Genomic DNA, 21,919 nt, shown 5'->3' on the forward strand with positions numbered 1-21,919 from the left:
TACTGTATGAACTTTCATGTTCAGTTCTCTGACTCTTGCTTTAGTAAAACTCCAAACAGCAAAATGAACCTTAGACATGTAAATAGACATTTTATATTGGTAAATTTAAAAAATTTGATCTTGGAAATTCTGTGTATCAGATTTCTTTTGGCAGTATTGCAGTTTTGATGGAATCAGTTTTAAATTTGATGAGGTTAAATTACCACTTGTAATTTTTTTAAAAAGAAGCAAAAAGAAAAAGACTCAACAATTTACATACCCACCCCCATCCCCACATAGTATTAAAGGTCATTCAGATTTAAAGTTTTTGTTTGACTGTCTTGTCAAGTTAATCATGGCAGTACTTTTTGACATTTCCAGGATATTGGAAAGACGAGACGTAATTCAACTGGATAAATTTGCCTTTTGACACTTAACTAATTATGACATCATTAAATGAATTGCTGAGTAATCCACACAAGTGACAACTTAAATTGACTTGGGAATTATTTTGTTTTCAAAGCAATCAGCAACTTTTACTATATCTAGCTTTTTTAAAATGAATATTAGCTTTTAGTGTTGTAATTTATGCAGATAAAATGCTCATGGGAAATTAGGAAGATCCTGAATTTTTTTAGCAATTTGCCAGCATTTAGTTTCCAGCAAACATTCATTGATTTAATGTTGGATTTGGTATGATATTAGAGACCATGAGGTGCATTTCTGATTTGAACACATGGAACTTTATGATATTCTGATATGTTATAAATTGTCTGTGGTTATTTTCAAATGAGGTTTGCTTAGGTGTGACAGATCTCCTGTGATATTTTAACTCAATAATGTAATGCACAGCTGGATGTATTGTGGATCACACAATTTATTTCCTTGATACAGCATGATATTGTTATTAAATTTCAGTTTTTAAATATATCTTTTGAGTGCCTTTGAGCTCAGATATTTACATCTGCCAGTGAAGATGTTGCTTAACAAGGCAAAATGCATGTATGTATGTATGTATGTATGTATGTATGTATGTATGTATGTATGCATGTATGTATGTATGTATGTATGTATGTGTGTATGTATCCAGATTATAAATTTTTTAAAAATGTTTTCATTATGTTGATGTTTAATTTCTCAGTCCTGATGCTATCCTTGAGTTACTTAAGACATCTTTGAAGGAAGCAGACATCATTGTAACCAGTGGTGGTGTTTCAATGGGAGAAAGGGTGAGCAAGTTCTTTTGTTTAGTGGGTGCATTTTGATGATGTCACCAAATTTGAATATTCCTTGCATATTTTATCACTTGTGCTTCGACATTGCACATAAATTACAAACTTAGCCATTCCTTGACAGTTTTGTAAAAAAATTCAAAAATCCTTGTTAACTCGTTAACCCCTAGCACTACGTTTTGTGGCAGGAGGTAGTAGCCTACTGCCTAGCTCTGTAGTGTCAAGGTCATGTATGATACATTAAAGTGGGTGGTATTATAGAAAGGTAGACAGATGTAGCTCTACAATGATACCAAATAATATGGACATTCTAGTTACACTACAAACTACAGAGGGAAAAACCTAATTTTTTGGACACAATTTTTTTCCACCCAACATTTGCCCATGGTCAGAATCTAATTTTGTGTCCGGATTGTAGACTTTTTGGTCTCAGATCTAAGGCAGACTGATCTGAACTGCAAACAGACAGATGAACCTTTGTAAAAAGCAGGATAAGATAGCCATTTGGAATAAAGAGTGGTCTCAATACGAAAATGATGGGTCCATTAAGCAAAAAAAAACCACAAAAGAACTCCAACTTTTACCCTTCTGCTCATGTGCAAGTGAAATAGCCAATGAAAAATGATGTTTCTAATACAGCTAGGCATTAGGTTAATGGGAAATCACTTGGAAGTCTATGTTTTAGGATGCATTCAGAAATAGCTCACAAAATGTATTTCCTACTCGCATTTCAGGCGAAAACAACAAAAACCGCCAGTGGTTAATGAATTAATATATTGAAGTACCCATTTGATCAATAATGGAAAACTATTACATGTATTATATTTCTAATGTTTCATGGCATTAAAATGGCCATTTTTTATTTTAAATTAATGACTGTTTACATATTAAAAGCATTGAAATAAAATAAATGCATTAAAAGTCCATCGTATTGGAGCGATTTATTAATGTAAATTTATTAATTATAATTAATTTATATTAATGTATCTTCTTTGTTTTTCTCCTCAAAGGAACATAATTGTTACATAATTTGAATAGGGTCTGGTGATTTAATTGGGGGTGAGTTTGGGTTGGAACCTGGGATGTTCTTCCAGGCCAGAATATTTTTTATTTCTTGTACCTCACAATATTTGTTCAGACTGATATAATAGTATAGTAGGTTTTTTTTTTCTTCTATAAATCAGGACAAAAATATGTATTTTTCTTAGTTATTTTACTAACTCACTGACATTGATTGAATTGCATCAGTACATGAAATCAATTCTTTTGAAACATTTAGATCAAAATATGTAAAATGTACTTGCATGGTTTATTATTGCTATTTAATCACTTGAACATGTTTTACAAATTGTAAATTAGTGGCTATATAATTGTTTTCTTTGCAGGATTTATTAAAGCAAGTATTGGAGACTGATTTGAAGGCAAAACTACATTTTGCAAGAGTCTTTATGAAACCTGGGTGAGTTTTTGTGATAATGACAAGCTTTCAGAGCTCTCTGTCTGTCTGTCTAAGAGCAAAATATGTTTCTACTTTTTGGGAACTCTCAAGATTAATTCACTGTATCCATAATTTGTTATATCCCAAATGAAATGTATACAGTCTGCTTTATCAGATATTCAAATTCACTTTTCACTAACTGTAAATTTTGTGTATCTTTGTTTGTACATCATTTTTACAGTATGTATACACTATCCCCATGCATCCTGAAAACTAGGATGCCAATTATGTTGTTGTTGTTGAGCCTTACTGCACATCTGTCTGTCTGTCTGTACATTCATTAATAATATAGGGTACCATTCCCAGAACATCTGAATATACAAGCATACACTTTGTGATATGATTGGGCCAGTATTTATATAAAAAAGTTGTATATGATCATTGAGCCAGTATAAGAGGTGGAAATGGTTTTTTTTGTTTTCTTTTTAAAATCTTAAAGTATTGCAGATGCAAATATGAAAGTTGATGTGTGTGCATGTGTTTAATCATCAGTGTCAAGTATATAACAGCATAAATGGGCTTTTGGATTACACCTTGGTTATTGCCCCAAGGGTGGGGGAATACTGTCCTGGCTCATCATTTGGAATTGGTTTAGAAATTCCATCCTATGGTCATATATAAGTTTGAAGGACTTGTCAGAATGAAATGACTGGAGGAAATGAAATGAGACAAATACATATGTACATCCAGTACATACCCTTTGGTGTAAGAAAATTGCATGTCCTGATTTGGAAACTGTTAAGATCCATACTTTATAACCAGGTGTACATTTAATGGACATGGGTGATGAATTCATGCTGTATCCAACACAGGCCAAGGATTATGTCCATCGGAAAGGGCCTTGCCTTTTGGTAATAACATGGAACTCACACAGAAGAAAATTGTACTATATTGTATGTCTCAGTTTGTATTGATATCTGTTCTACTGTACATGTATTCAGATGCTGAACTGGCAGAAGCTTTCATTGCTAACCTACTCTGCCTTCTCAACTATTAAATTAGATCATTATGTTTGCCCATTTTCACTGTAGGGGGTGAGACTGCCTAAGGCTGAGCATACATTCTGATTGTTTTGTACTTACCTCATGACCCCAGCCTGACAAAGTCTTCTGGCATACATCAGTCTTGTTTAGTAATTAATGAGTTGAACAGGTGCCCTTGTGTACCTTCTTTTCTCACAGCCTTGGCCCCATTTGAATAGAAAGAAAAAAATATATGTAATTGCAAATCGAAAGGAAAGAAATATTTATGCATTTTTGTGGTGACAAAGTTATGTATTTTCTCAACATGTGTTCAGCAATTATAACAAGGGACTATAAAACTGAAATATTTTTTTCCCCTTTTATTGCCACAGTGGCAATATCACTTTTGGAAATACAATGTAATGTTTTCCCTTAATTTATGAAATATTTCAGTATATCTTCTCAAAAAAACATAGATATCCTCTTTGAATATAGTGTTTTTTGTGGCTCTAAATCAGAGCAAATATAATTTTCAAAACTATTTAAGAACAACAAATGGTTTTTCCACCCCTACCCCATACTAAATGGTCCGTCTCTAAGTGTTTGAATTGTTGTTTTGTGGACTCATAAGGTTAAGTCTACATGTATGTAAAATGACATATATGCAAATGACATACACCGCTCCCTCAATAACTCGCGCCTGGATAACTCGTGATCCCGCTTATAATGCGGTGTCCGTCTTGGCTCCCGATTTTTTCCAGAGAAAATGTATTTAAAATATCTTTAAAATATGCTGAACATCAAAAATTACGATAAGAATTGATAATTAAACCTTGATACATTGCTCGTTTTATCATTGAACATGGTGATTAATGCCCATAAAAATATAATCCATATGTTGAAATTTACAAGTTCTTAAATAAGAATTAATTTCAGAGATCTCGAAAACGCTTAATTACACATATTTGGACACCAATTTTTGATCTGGGACTCAGAAAATCACTGAGGCGGGAGTCCTCCGTATGCATGTAATATGTGCACGGGAAAATTCAAAGATTTGCCGGTCCTGTTTCAGCCACCTGCTTTGTGGGAAAATGTGTTGATCCGTTAACTGTGCTGATATTTGCAATGACAGAATTCAGTGACTGAAAGACTCCTTGATGTACATACATGTTGCCATTTTATAAGAGTACATAAAAAAAAAAAAGAACATGACGCAATAGCTAGGCGGCTAGTTCAAAGGCTTTGACTGACGGCCGGGTGAGAAAATGTACTGATATTTAGTGATTGAATTCAGAGGCAGAAAGACCCAGTTTTAAAATCCTAGCGAGACCTCTGTTTCAAGATATCATATATTATGTAAGTTTTTATGGTAAATAGTTGTCAGTATACTGTAAATAAACAGTCTGGTGAAATAGCGATCAATGAAAACGTCTGGTAAATGCTAACAGGTGGCAACAGAGAATGAAATAAACACCAATTAAACGTCTTCCTGTGTGAAAGTCACGTTCTAATCCTTTAATTCCGTTTCAGTGTAAACATTATAATCACAACATATTCTGTTCATTGAAAACATGAAAAGAGTCAATCGACCGTCACATCAAAACCTGTCAGTACTTCTGTGAGAACCTAATTACATGCCGGCTTTGTTTTGATCAACAACTTGGGGAAGTGTTTGTTGCATTAAAAAAAATCGATTACAAGAGAAGGTGCTGGATTAAGGGTCTTGGAGCTGCCATTGACGTAAAGCAAAACAGTAACAGAGACAGCGACAATGATAGTGACTTCGAAGGTTTCAGTGAAACTGATGTCATTAATGCCGAGGCTGTTTAGGAGAAATTCGTACAGACTCATGGTCCTGACATGGGCGTTTCTGTTGATGATATGGAGGAGTGGATTTGTGCTGACAATGATTGCCCCACAGCCAAATACATGTCAGATGAAACAATAATTAATTCTATAACGAACAAATTTGCAGCAGAAGACGATTCTAACTGGAGTACCACAAGTGTTAAAAGTGATGCAGATGCAGATGTTGCACCACCTCCCCTCTCTGCACAGGAAGCAATCAAATATTTTGATATTGCCATAAGGTGGCTGGAGACCCAGAATGTTGACTACTTAAAGCTCATGCAGTTGAGAAATGTGAGGGATTTTGCTCGGCGTCAGAGAAACCAAGGTGTAACACACAAAAAAAAATTAATTGATTTTTTCAAAATGTGAATTGAATTTTGTCAATTTGTAGACCAATTAAATATGTTAGTACTGATTAACCCAAGTTTTTTGTTTTACATTTTAATTCTATCGTATTCAAATCTATCTATCGTTCGATCGACACTGTTTCTCGAAAAGAGTCGATCTTTTGTATCAAACAATAAAACTAGAATGTGTCCAATTCAGCATAAAAATTAGTGACGTAGTACACAATGTGTAAAGTGGTACACATGTTAAGCAAACGGAAACCACGTGGAATAATGTTTTCGATGATCGCCTCAATATACTGTAATTTATCCTGAAATTAATGTTGTCCTATGAGGAAATAATAAATAAAGTACACCGTTATGAAGAGATATTTATTCACAGTTAATATCAGCACGATTATAAAGTGAGTATTCAACACTATAATCTGCCTACCCCCCCTTATTTTTATTTTTCCTTTATGTCGTCGATCACTTTATTGGTTTTGGGCTTATTTTATAGGTCCCTCGATAACTTGCGCCTCACTTATAGTGCGGTCAATGTTTCTGGACCCCAATGTGCGCAAGTTATCGAGGGAGTGGTGTACTAGGAAACTGCATAACAAGAGATTTCATCAGAATGCTGGCAAAAACTTAGGATAAAATGTGAGACTCAGTTTATGTTATGGTCAGATTGGTTAAAGCATTTAGACACAGGGGTGGGTATCCTTTTTTTACAGATATCAATTAAGAGTTCTTTTATTCTCAGTTGGAATTCCCTTATAAAATCTAAAACTTATTTTGCGAATGTTTTACCCATCAGGCGGCCCAGGTGTTTGCTAGAAAACTTTGTTCTTATTAGTTGATTGCTTAATTTAGAACCATTGCACTATGCAAATATCAGTTGATTTTTGGAATATTTCTAGAAGAGTCAGTTTGACAATTGGCCAGAGAGATCCCATTACATCCTGGCAAAAATAATTATCTTTATCATGTGAAAAAATAGCTGGTGTCACAATATTAGTTTTTATCTTTCTCAGACTGATTTAGTAGTTCTGAACATTTTTCTTTTTTGGCTACCTTTGGATAAAGCTTCTGTTAAAATATCTGGCATCACCTATTTTCTATGATGTTTAGTTGGTCCTAAATAAAAATGGTGCCAAGTCCAGAATGGCCACCATTATCACCATGGCAGCCATTTTGAAAATCTTATTGCAGCACCACCAGAACATAAAGTTATATTGGTTTTCACCAAAGGACTTGTTATGATGACCAGTTGGTAAAAACTTAGCATGGTGCCAATCCGACATATGATATGGTTGATACATAATGGCCATCATGAAAATCTTATTATAGCTACCCTTCCTATGTGAATGCACTTATCAACATGAGATTTTTGCAGAAAATGGTGCCAGTCTGAAATCCAATATGTCCACCACAGTAGATTTAGAATATTTGATAATACATAAAAACATATTCAATGACAAAATTACAAAAGCAAACACCATGAAATTACAAAACAAAAACATGCTGACAATAATTACAGAAGTTAACATTAGTAAGTCTTTAAGTATGTTCTTGTAGTCAACATAGGTGAGTTTTAAAAACACTTTTGAAGGAGATCACAGTGTCCTTGGGTCTAAGATCTGTGGGCAATAAATGTCTGTACCTGTAGTAAGAACAGTTTTATCGAAAGAAAATTTATGGGATTACTTCTGAATGCGTCCAAACACATCTGTTTTCAAGAGATTTGAGTTTAGCCTTATGTTTAGGTGTATAAAATATGTTTTTGATTGGCTGTCTCCTTTGCACATATGCAGAAGGGTGAAAATTGGACTTCCTTATTTTGTGTTGTGTATTGAATCCATGATTTTCATGTCCCTGGCCCTATTTTGATAAAAAATCTCATATTTATCCTACCTTTTTCAAAGGTTCATTTGTCTGTATGCAGTTCAGACCAGTCTGCTTTAGATTTAAGATTCTCTTCTTCTAGCTTTGGGGAGAGGGGAGGCCTTAGTGGTATATAATTAAACTGCTAAGTCAATTTGGCCAGCTACTGGTTATAAATAAAACTACATATACTAAAGTTCTGTCAACCTCTTCAAGTTTTACACTGCAGTTTAGCTACATGGTTTATTGATGTAGTTGTCCACTCTAATACTATCTATCTATCCATTATATATCTATTAGGTATTCCAAATCTTCTATTAAGTCCCCATAGTGTATCTTTCCCTATCTCTATTTCTATATGTCTCTTGTCTAATGTCCCTATTCTCTCTCAATCTACCTACATATATATATATATATATATATATATATATATATATATATATATATATATATATATATATATATATATATCAAAGGCAAACAACTTCCATGCCTCAATATCATATCAAAGGAAACAACTTCCATCCCTCAATAAAATTCACAGCAGAAGTCTCCAAATCAAACCATGTCTTCCAGGACACAACAACCAGACTGGTAAAAAACAAACTCCATACAGACATCTACTCGAAACCAACCAACTATATCAATATCTCCTCCCAAGCAGCTATCATCCAAAACACTGCATTAGGAACATCCCATATAGCCAGGCACTGAGGATACACAGAATTTGCTCCGATGATGAAACATTCCTAAAAGGGTCTGAAGAGCTATCTAAACATTTAATTTACCGTGGCTACGACAAAGACCTGATTATGGAGGCAACCCAAAGGGCTAAACAAACATACCACGATGACCTACTAAAATATGGAAAGAAGGAAAAGGCTAATAGGATACCATTTATCCTGACCTACCATCCAGACAACCCCAAAGTAGGTAAAATCATCAAGGAAACACTGGCCCATTGTGGAATCGTCGAACGCACTAAAGTTAATCCTCCCTAACAAACCTGTAGTCGCTTACCAGAGACGAAAAAGCCTCAAGGACATCCTAGTCAGGGTGAAGCAAATGCCAAACACTAATCAAGACCACCCAAGTCAATCTGGCCCCTGTGGTGATAAAAGGTGCAAAACCTGTCAGTGTATGATTGAGACCAGGCCATTTTCTAGCACAGTGACTAGAGAAAAATTAAACATACACATGGTCCAAACAAAACGTGCGAAACAGAGAAGGTCATTTATCTCATCACATGTAAGATCTGTAGCCTTCAGTATGTCGGAGAAACTGAAAAGCTACACAAAAGGACCAACCTTCATAGATCTGATTGGATGACAAAGAAGCTGTACAGAAGCCCAGTCGCAGAACACTTCCCCTCACAACCCCAACTGAAATCCCCAGACTAGGAAAGAAAAGGAATAATACTGGATATGCTACCTTAGAACATTGAAACCAAGCGGTTTAAACCAAGAAGACTAGAAAAAGACAACCATGCACAAATAAAATTATCTTTTGCAGCCAATACATTTTCTTTTAAATAATTTTCTAAATTTGCTTAATAGCCTAATCATTGACTACTATAACAATGAAATATCCAGGATATAATTTGCGCTTGCATAAATTTACATAAAATAGCAGATGGCTCATCAATTTCTATGTCAATACAAATATTTTCCAGTATCAGCAACAAGCTGAAATAAACTAGTTGAAACATAATAAAGTTAAAGGTTGAATTCCTGTAGAAACAGCCATGTAAAGTTTAGCAAACATAACCGTTTTTCTGGTTTTTTTTGTTTGTTTTGTCTATGTTTTGTATTTGCTTTTGAAAAAGACTCATGAAAGAGTTGAAAGTGCTCAGGCTAGCTGGATACTACCGGTAGTTTTGCACTGTTCGTTATCAGTTTATTGCATTTATCTTAATCAATTTCTGACACACATGATCCCATGCAGGATCCAGTGCACTTGAAAGGATTGTTATTCGTCATATGATTTGTATTCTTTATATATGTATGTATGTATGTATGTCATATTCTAGCACCCTCTTCCCTTGCATACAGAAAAGATTGGCTACTAAATGAAGAATGCCCCCCCCCCCCTTCCCCACAGACCATACCATAACTAAATGTGCTGAACTGGGATTACTTATGACCCAATTACCTGGATTTGTCCTGAATCTGACCCATTTACCCATATTTGTCATATCTTCCTGAATCCCACAAACTGTCCCTGATATTTATGTTTTCCTAATTCTTACCCCCACTTATTGTTAAATAGAATCCTGATACTGGTAAGTGCTGACTGTGTTACTTCCATACCATTCTGCCTTGTATATTTGAAATTTTTCCCACACTAAAATCCCTTTGGTCATAAACATTACATACATTTTTCTCATGAAAACCAGTTACATACTTATATAAATATCTAATGGCATCTTTCCTTTGGATTGAAAATGTAATAATAAAATGGCACTATCTTGAAAATACCAGTGATATTGGGGAGGCAACATACTGACAGGATGAAAATTATAAACTTTGCACTTTATCTCTTATATTCTCCCATATCTAACTCATAAAGATGCATTGGAAAGGAAAATTTCTTAAAATGACACCTATGTTACTGAAAGGTGTCATAAAGATGCATTATAACTCATTGAAAAGGAAATTTCTTGACTTTAAAATGACACCTATGTTACTGAAAGGTGTCATAAAGATGCATTATAACTCACTGAAAAGGAAATTTCTTGACTTTAAAATGACACCTACATTACTGAAAGGTGTCACTGTAAATATAAATACCACTATGGAATCAGTTGCTAAGTTACAGTTCCACAAATGACAAATCTTGTCCTTTTTTTAATGTTTATTTAAGGGGACATGTGTTGATTATTTTTTTTATCGGTATAAATTTATAAACCACTTTGGTAACTGAATATAGATAATAATATAGATATTATTTCAGAACCATTTTGTAAAGTCATTTATTATTTATAAGCACAATCTAGTCCAGTCTAAAACACTTTGTCTCACTGCAGTCAATTATAATATCATGTACATGTGCATGTGTGATATATCTTTGGCAATTGAAAGTTCATACAAACTTTCACAATTTTGACCATAAAATTGTAGTTTCAGCCAAATGAGAAGGATTACATCAAGAGACATGTTAAACATGTAAATTAAACCAACCAGAGACACATGTACTTTTTATATCATTTTATTTGAAAAATTCCCAAAGTAATTTAAGTACATACAGTTTTCAGAATACTGGGGGCTTCCATGGGGCTTCATTTAAGTAGACCTAGAAGTTATTTATGAGTGTGTATTTGTAACATGAAGGTAGACATCAAAATATAAAAATAAATACTGGTAAGCAAGTTGTTTTCTTATTATTAGGAAGCCTAATTGTGTTTCCATTCTTTGCCTCATTATGTGTGGTAGACCACTAGTATTGTGTTCTATGATACTGAGAATCAGTCAGCTTGATTGTGTTTCCATTCTTTGCCTCATTATGTGTGGTAGACCACTAGTATTGTGTTCTATGATACTGAGAATCAGTCAGCTTGATTGTGTTTCCATTCTTTGCCTCATTATATGTGGTGGGCCACTAGTATTGTGTTCTATGATACTGAGAATCAGTCAGCCTGATTGTGTTTCCATTCTTTGCCTCATTATGTGTGGTAGACCACTAGTATTATGTTCTATGATACTGAGAATCAGTCAGTCATGTATCCTCCTTTGTTTGACATCTCCCTCTGACCAAGCAGAAAGGAAAACAAACATCCATATTTTCATCAAAGGTGCTGACATATAGTGATGATGCATGTAATGACTAGGATTTCTGTTTTTTTCATCATCTTTCTTGGTTCTACAGTATAACAGCTCCTGCCAGGTCTATTGTAGACCTGAAATTGTATAGGAGAAATCCCCCCTCTTCATTTGGGGAAAAAAGAAGGGATATTTTCTGGATTTGGGGGCAATTTTTGAAGTATATGTTGCATATATTATGTGCTTTTTTAAAAATTGTTGACATTAATTTTTAGAAATTGGCATGCATCTTGAAACTAACAACTTAAACTTTGCCTTGCACCTATACATTTTACAATAACTTGTATATATTTTCCAGAGGTTTGGGTTATGATAAATTTACTGATTACTCACCAGACACCTGTCTTAACAACCACTTGTAGCCTTCTAAGAGAGGTGATCACCTAATGGAAGTTTATTTGTACAAAATATTTCATTGAAGGAATTTGAAAAGAGATTGTTTAAGACATACTACATAATTATGTTACCTTTAAGGCAGTTTTTTCTGTATTTAAATAAGATAAAACTAATTAAATTTTCTGGGAAAATGTGTAAACACTTTGTTCAGTCTCCAACAGTTTTTACAATTAGCCTCTGGACCACTCTGGTGACCTAGTGGTTAGAGCATCCACCTCGGATGTGGGAGATTAGTTCAAACCAGGAATGTAAAATATGTTACGAAACTTGTTGGTCAGTGATATTCCTGAGAACAAATAGTTTTGTACATTGTGGACCAGTGCTATTTTATAGAGGTTGAACATAAAAGAAAACTAAAGAACTACTAATATATTTTTTATGGAACAGAACCTGAAAACTGATCTTCACAAAACCTAACTTGACAGCAGGACAATGAGATGGACACACAAGGGTTCATCTCAGTTTCCTACCACATTAGTGGTGGCCAGTAAAAAGGATTCAAACTAATGTCCTATGCAAGCAGTAGATGTCTGCTAATATAGGGCTTTATGAGGCTACACATCTTTCTCTCTCATAGAGCAATTAGCAATTTTCTACAAACCTGCATAATGCAATACTGAAGCATCATTAGTTTCTCAGAAAAGAGTCTGGAGGTGTACATTTAATTTTCAGTGAACCGAGATAGTTTTGCCTTGTAACCACCCTATCGCAAAATAACATCTCAAAATAGAAAACTGTTTTCAGGCTAATTACTCCCACAATTGAAGGTGCATTTGAAGTTTTTTGGATATGAATTTTCACAGGAAAACAGTGTAAGCTTTAATGTCTTCACCATATGCATTATAAGACTTTCGGCTCCAGTGTGAACATCTTCTATATTCTTAATGATTGGCTTCTTGGTATCTTACACCCAATATAATTAGCTTGCTTTGAAAACTTTAAACAAAATCATTATAGTCAATTAGGGGGAAATCATACTGCCAAAATATATGCTAAGTTGATTAACAAAGATGTTGACTTGCTTAATATATATACTGTGTGTGTGTGTGTGTGTGTGTGTGTGTGTATATATATATATATATATATATATATATATATATATATATATATATATATATATATATATATATATATATATATATATGTGTGTGTGTGTGTGTGTGTGTGTGTGTGTGTATGCAGTGAAACCCCTCAAAACAGCAAACTCTTGGGACTCAACACAATGTTTTATTGTGGAAGGTTTTTCGGTATACTTGGGTTTTTCATAAATGTGAAAAAATGACTTTTTTCTAAGTGATTATGTGATGATATTGAGAGTGATTAGAGAGAGAGAGAGAGAGAGATTATATGTTATAGAACAGAGAGTGGAATTTTTTGGTCCTAAACCATTGCCACACAAGACTCTTCAGTTCTTTAGATTTGCAGACATTGCTGAAACGAAGCTTGTTTGCATCACTGCTGTTTTCAAATTCATTCTTGCAGAATTTCTTTTTTTAGGATATCAGTAAAAGTAGATGTACCTATGCCAATGTTTTCCCTAATATCTTTCATTAAGGTTCTGGCACAGATTCATACTCGTTGATCGGACTAATTTTAACCTGTAAGGATAGTTTAATCCTGCAATGCTTAACTGGATGTTCTTACATCCTGACACATGACTGAAGAAAATGATAGTCATGGCTACTTAAATACGTTTTCATGTTGTAATAATTTTTCTTCATTAAAAGTCATTTGAGTGGTCTGGCTATTAGAATACTTTTTTGTCAATCTCAGTATCAAAAAGCAATGCTACATATCTGGTTAATAGAGTCCAGATAGTTAATTTAAAAAACAAACAAAATATGTTTTGTTGATCATGCATGCAAATAAAAAGCATTAAATACAATTAGTTAATAAGCAGATAGGTAAAAATATAATGTTACTTAAATGGCGGCATTTAGCTATGAATAATTTGCCCTAGAAAGTTAGCTAATTACTTTTGTGTACCTTAACCTATTTTATGTGACTTTGTCTCACATAAAAGCCTACTACAGTAATTTCTAACCATGATTAATGTCTTCCAGTTTCTTAAGAATTTAGCAGCTAAAATAGATTTCCAAGTGAGAAGTTTTATTTTTGTGGCATAAAGTTTAAATCACAAATTGTGATATTAAAAAAGGAAAAATTTGGGACACCCCAAAGATTCCATCTTGAGGGGATTCAGTATACTGAGGTTTCCAAGATTTCCACCTATATGCTGTTGCCTTTTCACAATTTGGAGTGAAGAATCTTGGTGACAGAGTTCAAATTTCAGTAAAGAGGAGGTCAGTATAATGATTGTTGTTATGTTACTGTCAAATTTTCCTTAACTGCAATCTCTGTGACACTGCCACCTTTAAAAAAAAAATGCATTTATCAGATCAAATATAATACATCCCATACAAAAGTTGACCTTATCATAACAACCACCTGTACATTACAGTCAGTTTTATTGACTGTACATACTGACAGAAAATGGACTAAGCTTAATGGTAGTGCTGTGATAATCACTAATCTTTGGATATTAGGACTTTCCCATCCCCACCTCCATTTCTTTCCCCCATGGTCAAATCCTAGGGATAGGAATATTCTCTTGTGTTGACTCTTGAGTAGGTACAGAGTGGGGATCTTCTAGTTTCTAAGTGAAGACATTGGGATGTGAACTGTATGCCCCTAGGACATAGCCCAGGGATCTGATGCCAACTGCCATCTGGCAGGAATTGACAATTGAGTCATGATCACATATACCAGTTATATCATATACATTTTGGTCTTATAATTTGGGATTTTTTTTTTAAATTTATGTCAAGCCATCCTCACCCCTTTTCCCCACTGAAGATATTGCATTAAAATTCTCTGTCTGCACCTGTTTGATTCTCGGATTCAGCCGGTGTGGGTATGTGAGAAAGCTTGCCGGTAGCTTCTCGTGGGTCGGTGTTTTTTTTCCAGGGTTTTCCTGGGTTCTTCCTCCATCATTAATACTGGCTGCAATATACAGCCTATCATGTGCTGAAAAATGGCGTTAAACCCAACAACAACAACAACAACAACAACAACATTAAAATTCTGCAATCACCATGCGCAGTTACAAAGCACACTCTGTCAAATCACAAAGCTTGAAGTCTCTGTCTTGAACAATGCAAGATGAGTTGTGTTACGTTGCTAATGAACTTGTGTCCATATCTATTCTTTAAGACCATGTCATCAAACTACATAACTTTGTATATTGGCACTGATTTCGTTTCTCTGAAAGTCTTTTGTGTGGTACTTATAGAACATCTTATAAGCATACAGCCCATATTTATCTGCACAATTCACATCTTGAACTTGGTTGACTTTTCTAAAGATAGAAACCATATTTTTTCATCTTAGTCAAGTATTAACTGAAAATATTCTTAATGTAAAATGTGTTCATTTCACCTAAAATAATTCTTGGAATAACTTTAGTGTTTTTTAATGCATTGCCTTCTGGTAAATACATGTTTTGTATTTGAAGTTCAAAATTTCTAATGTTTACTTCATTTTGAATAACTACAAGGCATTTACCCATTCTCAGAGGTCATTTGATACATTGGACAGAAAATTAAAGTCTGGTCTCCCACTGAATAAAAAAACATGATTTTATTCCCAGTTCATATGCAGAAAAGTTACAGGAGCAATATTTTCTGAACTGTTCTTGTTTGATTCATGAACTCCTCCAGATTGAAGTTTTTAATCAGTAAACCAGTCTAAAGCTTAATAATCAGTCTGTTACCAACCCTTTTGGAACCAGGACAAAATTGTAATTTCTCTATGATGAATGTGCACTGTAAGCAATTACTTTGCTTCAGAAGTAGAAGACAATCAAAACCTTAAATCATAACTTACACTCAGGCAGGTAGAGGTATTATTACTTCAAAAATTAGTTCCTTTGTAGACCTGCAGATACAAAAAGTTTGCAAATTACTAAATTAGAGTTAGACTGGTGCTGAAAGTCACCCTCCCTAATTTTATCTTACAGAGATTTTAGTACCAGTTCAACATGTAACCAGTCATGGTATTGTGGCACTTGAATGTATATGTCATATATACTTGCTTATCGAGTCCAAGTGCAACTCCACAGACCCAGATCTGACACTGCATAATGCACTTGCAGATCTAGATTTGTGCAGTTTGTTAGGAGTAATTAGTGAACAAACATAGACTCTGGTCTGCAGACACATTATGCTTTGGCAGATCAGTATCGTTGTTCTTTGCATTTTGATTTGATTTGTAAGTGAATATATACAGTATTAAGGGTAAGAGCAATATTCAGTGAGTTAATTATTTTATATATCAAAGCAGAAGCTGAAATTCATGGTGCATTGACAGTAATTACTTTCTTAGAATTGAAATTCATCACAGCTTTTTTTGTCACATTTGCTGCCATTGAAACAAATTAAACAATCCATCATAGATTTCATTATTTCCAATACCTGTTAGGTCTTTTTGCAGGTTTAATGCCATTTTTCTGCACATGATAGACATACATAACAGCCAGTATATTTTGTGGAGGAAGATCACTGAGAAAACCCCAGGAAGGAGCACTGGCTCATGAAAAACTAATGGCAAGCTTTCTCACATGCATTGGCTGAGCCAAAATGGAGCCCACACAGAGAGAGGTGAGATGTCAGTGATCTGTAAAGGCAGGCACTTTAGACCACTCATCCACTTGGAGCCCCAAATACCTGTATGAGAAGAAATGAATCTTGTGTGTAACACCTGTCATACTTCATACAGCATTGTCATTTAGAAAAAAACAATTTCTTTACAGTTAGGGGCCAACCGTTTAATATTTTGGGTTGGGAGCCTGGGACTTCCTCCTTCGTGTCCTCAGTACTTAAAAAATGTATTCCTTACCCAGATTTATAGAAAAAAATAACTATTATATCCATTATTTTAGTTGAACCATAGTATTTTGAGGTTAAAAAATATCCTGCCTCAGCAGAAAATCCTAGACAACACCATACATGACCCCCAATTAAATAATCAGCCCTTAGTGTAAGTGATAGGTGTAGAATATCAAAATGTCGTTTATTGGTCAGAAATTTCAAGAACTCATTAAAAAATAAGTTTTATTAACAGATTATGTTATTTTTTGTTTTCATGTGTTTATGTGCAACTGAATAAATTTATCTTTCTTCTTCAGACTGTAAGCTTAATTTTGTGTAATTAAAAGGTAAAGCTTATTTCCTCCAAAAATCATTATTAAAATGGAATAGTAGTTGCTTTGTTTCATCTTTGTTGTGTTTTTTGGGGGTGGGGTGGTAGTGTTGGTGACCTTGTTCATGATGTCAAGCATTAGATTCAGATTTAGAATTAGGCTTAACAAAGGTCACCAGATTTAGAATTAGGCTTAACAAAGGTCACCAGATTTAGAATTAGGCTTAACAAAGGTCACCAGACATTAAGGTGGTGGTTGATGTAGACCATAATACTGGTCACAGGAGCCAAGACACATACAAGGTCACCAGATTTAGAATTAGGCTTAATAAAGGTTACCATATTTAGAATTAGGCTTAACAAAAAGATCACCAGATCTAGAATTAGGCTTAATAAAGGTCACCAGATTTGGAATTAGGCTTAACAAAGGTCACCAGATTTAGCATTAGGCTTAACAAAAAGATTGCCAGATTTAGAATTAGGCTTAACAAAGGTCACCAGATTTAGCATTAGGCTTAACAAAGGTCACCAGATTTAGAATTAGACTTAACAAAGGTCACCAGACATTAAGGTGGTGGTTGATGTAGACCATAATACTGGTCACAGGAGCCAAGACACATACAGGGTACATGGTTTGGGGGTTAGGGGGTCTTTTTTTAATTCAGTAAGACTCATCTTATGACTCTGTGTTCACAAACTAAGTAACAGGAAAAAAGCAAAACCAACAAGTTTTGTGAAACTTAGCAAACAATTTAATTATCAAAGTTAGAAATGAAAATGTGAAGGAACTTACAGTATTATGAAGTTAATCCAAACTTGTCCTTATAAAGGTCTATGAAAGTCCTAAATGAATAAAAAGTTAAAAACAGGAAATCTACTGGTTCCCTAAGAACCATGATGTTGTCAAGACGGCATTGTCCAGAATTCTTTTGAATAACTTATAACTGTTCCAGAATAATATTATAGTCCAAATAATGAACACTTTCTGTTTCCACTGCGAAGTGCAAAAAAATGATTTTCCTATCAAAAAATATCTAAGTACAATACAAAACATGTCTGTAGACTTACAACAGGAACACAAGAAATGAGAATGCCTCCAGAATCAGAATGAATCTGATTGCTCAATTCTCTCCAGATATACACCATGTACTGTTACTGTATTTTGCAATAGACCCCACATGACAAATAACACTACTCATTTTGTGTCACTATGGCCTATTCATGTGACCTAGCCCAACCAATGGGAAGTTACAGAATTATTCTAGAAATACAGAAACTGCATCAGCCACGGAGAAATTAAACCATAGGCACCATTAATTCCTATTATTATTATTATTAATAATTGCCAACACAAAGGTATGCATCATTTATAGATCCAGTTTTAACTTCTGTGCTCCTAAGATGCGCCAGTCATGTATGCAAATTTTAACAAAGGATATTCTGTATTATTTACAGCCATGAATACAAATTAGGTAAAATCATGTACACATAAAACAAATATACATAATCCTTAAAATAGAAACAGAGTCCCCTTGATATACCAGCATGACTACTGTAAAGCCCATGTTAGTGGAAAGCAAAACATGTTAGCAACTTTTCTATTTGTTCAGATTTTGAATAATTTTTTTCTAATTACATTTTTTTCATTGAACCTCTTGCTGAATATTTATCATACTGAGGATGAATTATTATGAAGCTAAGACAATCCATTCTGCATCATGGTCACTTGCTCCACTGACCTTGGTTTCATGGTCAGAGTCATGGAAGAATTACGGTTAGGTTTACTTATAGGCATTTTTATTTGCTTAAAATCCCTTGATAGATTGTTCTCATCTTGAATCAATCATTATAAAGTTAAGCAATTCATTCTGTGACAAACTCCCTTACCCCACTAACATTGGCTCACAGTCCTATGAAATTTTGTATTAAGGTTTAAAAGTATTTTGTTTAAACAATTGATGGGTTTTTCTTCATATATGAAATGACATGCTCAGTCATCCCTTTTTTCCTTGTTTTGCAGCAGTGCATCAATGATGGACTTTGCATGTAGTTTCTGACCTTCTTATTTAATGTATCAAATTATGTCTATGTGAAAGGTTGTCTTTCAATATACACCCATGATATTTTACACATTTAGGTTCATATTACCACAGTAGTTATCTATGTGAGCAAGACAGTTCTTCAAAAGGGCTGTAATTGACAAGTACCACATGATTCTACTGATTATGAAGGGACATATATCCAACATTACTTGTATAAATATTCAGTCACCTGTCTACATGTTAAGTAATGGATCATTAAAGTATAGCTTCACTTGAAACCTCAAAGTCTACTTCAATGTAGGAATTAATACTTATCTGTATAATTTATTTCGCTTTGAAATTTAAGATAGAATTGATTCTCTTCCACTGCTTATTCACATTGAATGGAGAAAAACTATCATTGCAAAGTTTACACTGCTCCCATTTAAACTGGATTATCTCAAAAGAGGACTCATTTTTTGAAAATATATATGACCTGTATTTTTTATGCAGTGCATGTTAATATGTGGCTTAATGACTTTTCTTTTCACACCTGAATAGAGCCCTGTAATTGAGTTGAATTTTTCTTCTGGCTCAACCTTTAGAGAAGATGATTGAAACATAGATTTCTGGGAGAAAAAGAATGTTCTACACCAAAATTTGACCTACATACACATGTGTAGTTCAGGGGAAAAAAAATGTTCTACATAGCAGCAATTTAACATGCATATACTATAGTTCAGGGAGAAAAAGAATGTTCTTAAAGCATTTTAACTTATAAATCCAGGATATTGGTATGCCATTTAGGATTTGTAACTTTGTAGCTAACTTCTTGCCTTAGACCACTCTGGTGGCCTAGTGGTTAGAGCATCCGCTTCAGATGCCAGAGGTCATGGGTTAGATCCCTAGCCAAGTCATACCAAAGACTTACTAAAATGGTACTAACAGATGCCTCGCTAGGCGCTCAGCATTAAGAGGTTAGTGTTATGACTGGTCAGCCAGGTGTCAGGATAATGTTACTGGTTGGGACATCATGCTGTATGTCTATTACATGATGCCCCAGTGCTAGACATCACTATAAACTGCCATACTGCAGACGTTGTAGCATAGCAATATGACTGAAAAATTGTTAAAGCTGCATTAAAAATCCAAATCACACACACACACACACAACCACCTTGCCTTCATGAGTCATTTAATTAATTATTCTATCAATCAACACAAGCCATTTAACTAATTATTCTATCAATCAACACAAGCCATTTGATTAATTATTATATCATTAACACAAGCCATTTGATTAATTATTCTATCAATCAACACAAGCCATTTGCTTAATTATTCTATCAATCAACAAAAGCCATTTGATTAATTATTCTATCAATCAACACAAGCCATTTGATTATTTATTCTATCAATCAACACAAGTCATTTGATTCATTATTCTATCAATCAACACAAGCCATTTGATTATTTATTCTATCAATCAACACAAGCCATTTGATTATTTATTCTATCAATCAACACAAGCCATTTGATTAATTATTCTATCAATCAACACAAGCCATTTGATTCATTATTCTATCAATCAACACAAGCCATTTGATTATTTATTCTATCAATCAACACAAGCCATTTGATTCATTATTCTATCAATCAACACAAGCCATTTGATTATTTATTCTATCAATCAACACAAGCCATTTGATTTAATTATTCTATCAATCAATACAAGCCATTTGATTCATTATTCTATTAATCAACACAAGTCATTTGATTAATTATTCTATCAGTCAACACAAGCAACTTGATTAATTATTTTATCAATTAACACAAGCCATTTGATTAATTATTCTATCAATCAACACAAGCCATTTGATTAATTATTATATCAATCAACACAAGCCATTTGATTCATTATTCTATCAATTAACACAAGCCATTTGATTCATTATTCTATCAATTAACGCAAGCCATTTAATTAATTATTCTATCAATCAACACAAGCCATTTGATTAATTATTCTATCAATCAACACAAGCCATTTGATTAATTATTCTATCAATCAACAAAAGCCATTTGATTAATTATTCTATCAATTAACACAAGCCATTTGATTAATTATTCTGTCAATCAACACAAGCCATTTGATTAATTATTATATCAATAACACAAACCATTTAATTAATTAATCTATCAATCAACACAAGCCATTTGATTAATTATTCTATCAATCAACACAAGTCATTTGATTAATTATTATATCAATAACACAAATCATTTAATTAATTATTCTATCAATCAACACAAGCCATTTGATTAATTATTCTATCAATCAACACAAGCCATTTGATTAATTATTATATCAATAACACAAACCATTTAATTAATTATTATATCAATCAACACAAGCCATTTGATTAATTATTCTATCAATCAACACAAGTCATTTGATTAATTATTCTATCAATCAACACAAGCCATTTGATTATTTATTCTATCAATCAACACAAGCCATTTGATTAATTATTCTATCAATCAACACATGCCATTTGATTGATTATTATATCAATCAATAAAAGCCATTTGATTAATTATTCTATCAATTAACACAAACCATTTGATTAATTATTCTATCAATCAACACATGCCATTTGATTAATTATTATATCAATAACACAAGCCATTTAATTAATTATTCTATCAATCAACACAAGCCATTTGATTATTTATTCTATCAATCAACA

The 21,919-nt window shown here is 33.6% G+C and overlaps 1 protein-coding gene across 1 annotated transcript in view; it reads left to right on the plus strand.

Annotated features, from left to right (window-relative positions):
* LOC149804592 (gephyrin-like) overlaps positions 1-21,919 on the plus strand; it is a 164,669-nt gene that overhangs the window by 125,705 nt on the left and 17,045 nt on the right. The window contains exons 15-16 of the mRNA XM_089941991.1: positions 1,121-1,208; positions 2,597-2,670. Of these exons, the coding sequence (XP_089798117.1) occupies positions 1,121-1,208; positions 2,597-2,670 (162 nt within the window). The remainder of the gene's footprint in view (positions 1-1,120; positions 1,209-2,596; positions 2,671-21,919) is intronic.

The sequence above is a fragment of the Sinohyriopsis cumingii genome, chromosome 2 (assembly GCF_028554795.1).
Source record: "Sinohyriopsis cumingii isolate HCF-2022 chromosome 2, ASM2855479v2, whole genome shotgun sequence".
NCBI classification, from domain to species: Eukaryota; Metazoa; Mollusca; class Bivalvia; order Unionida; family Unionidae; genus Sinohyriopsis; species Sinohyriopsis cumingii.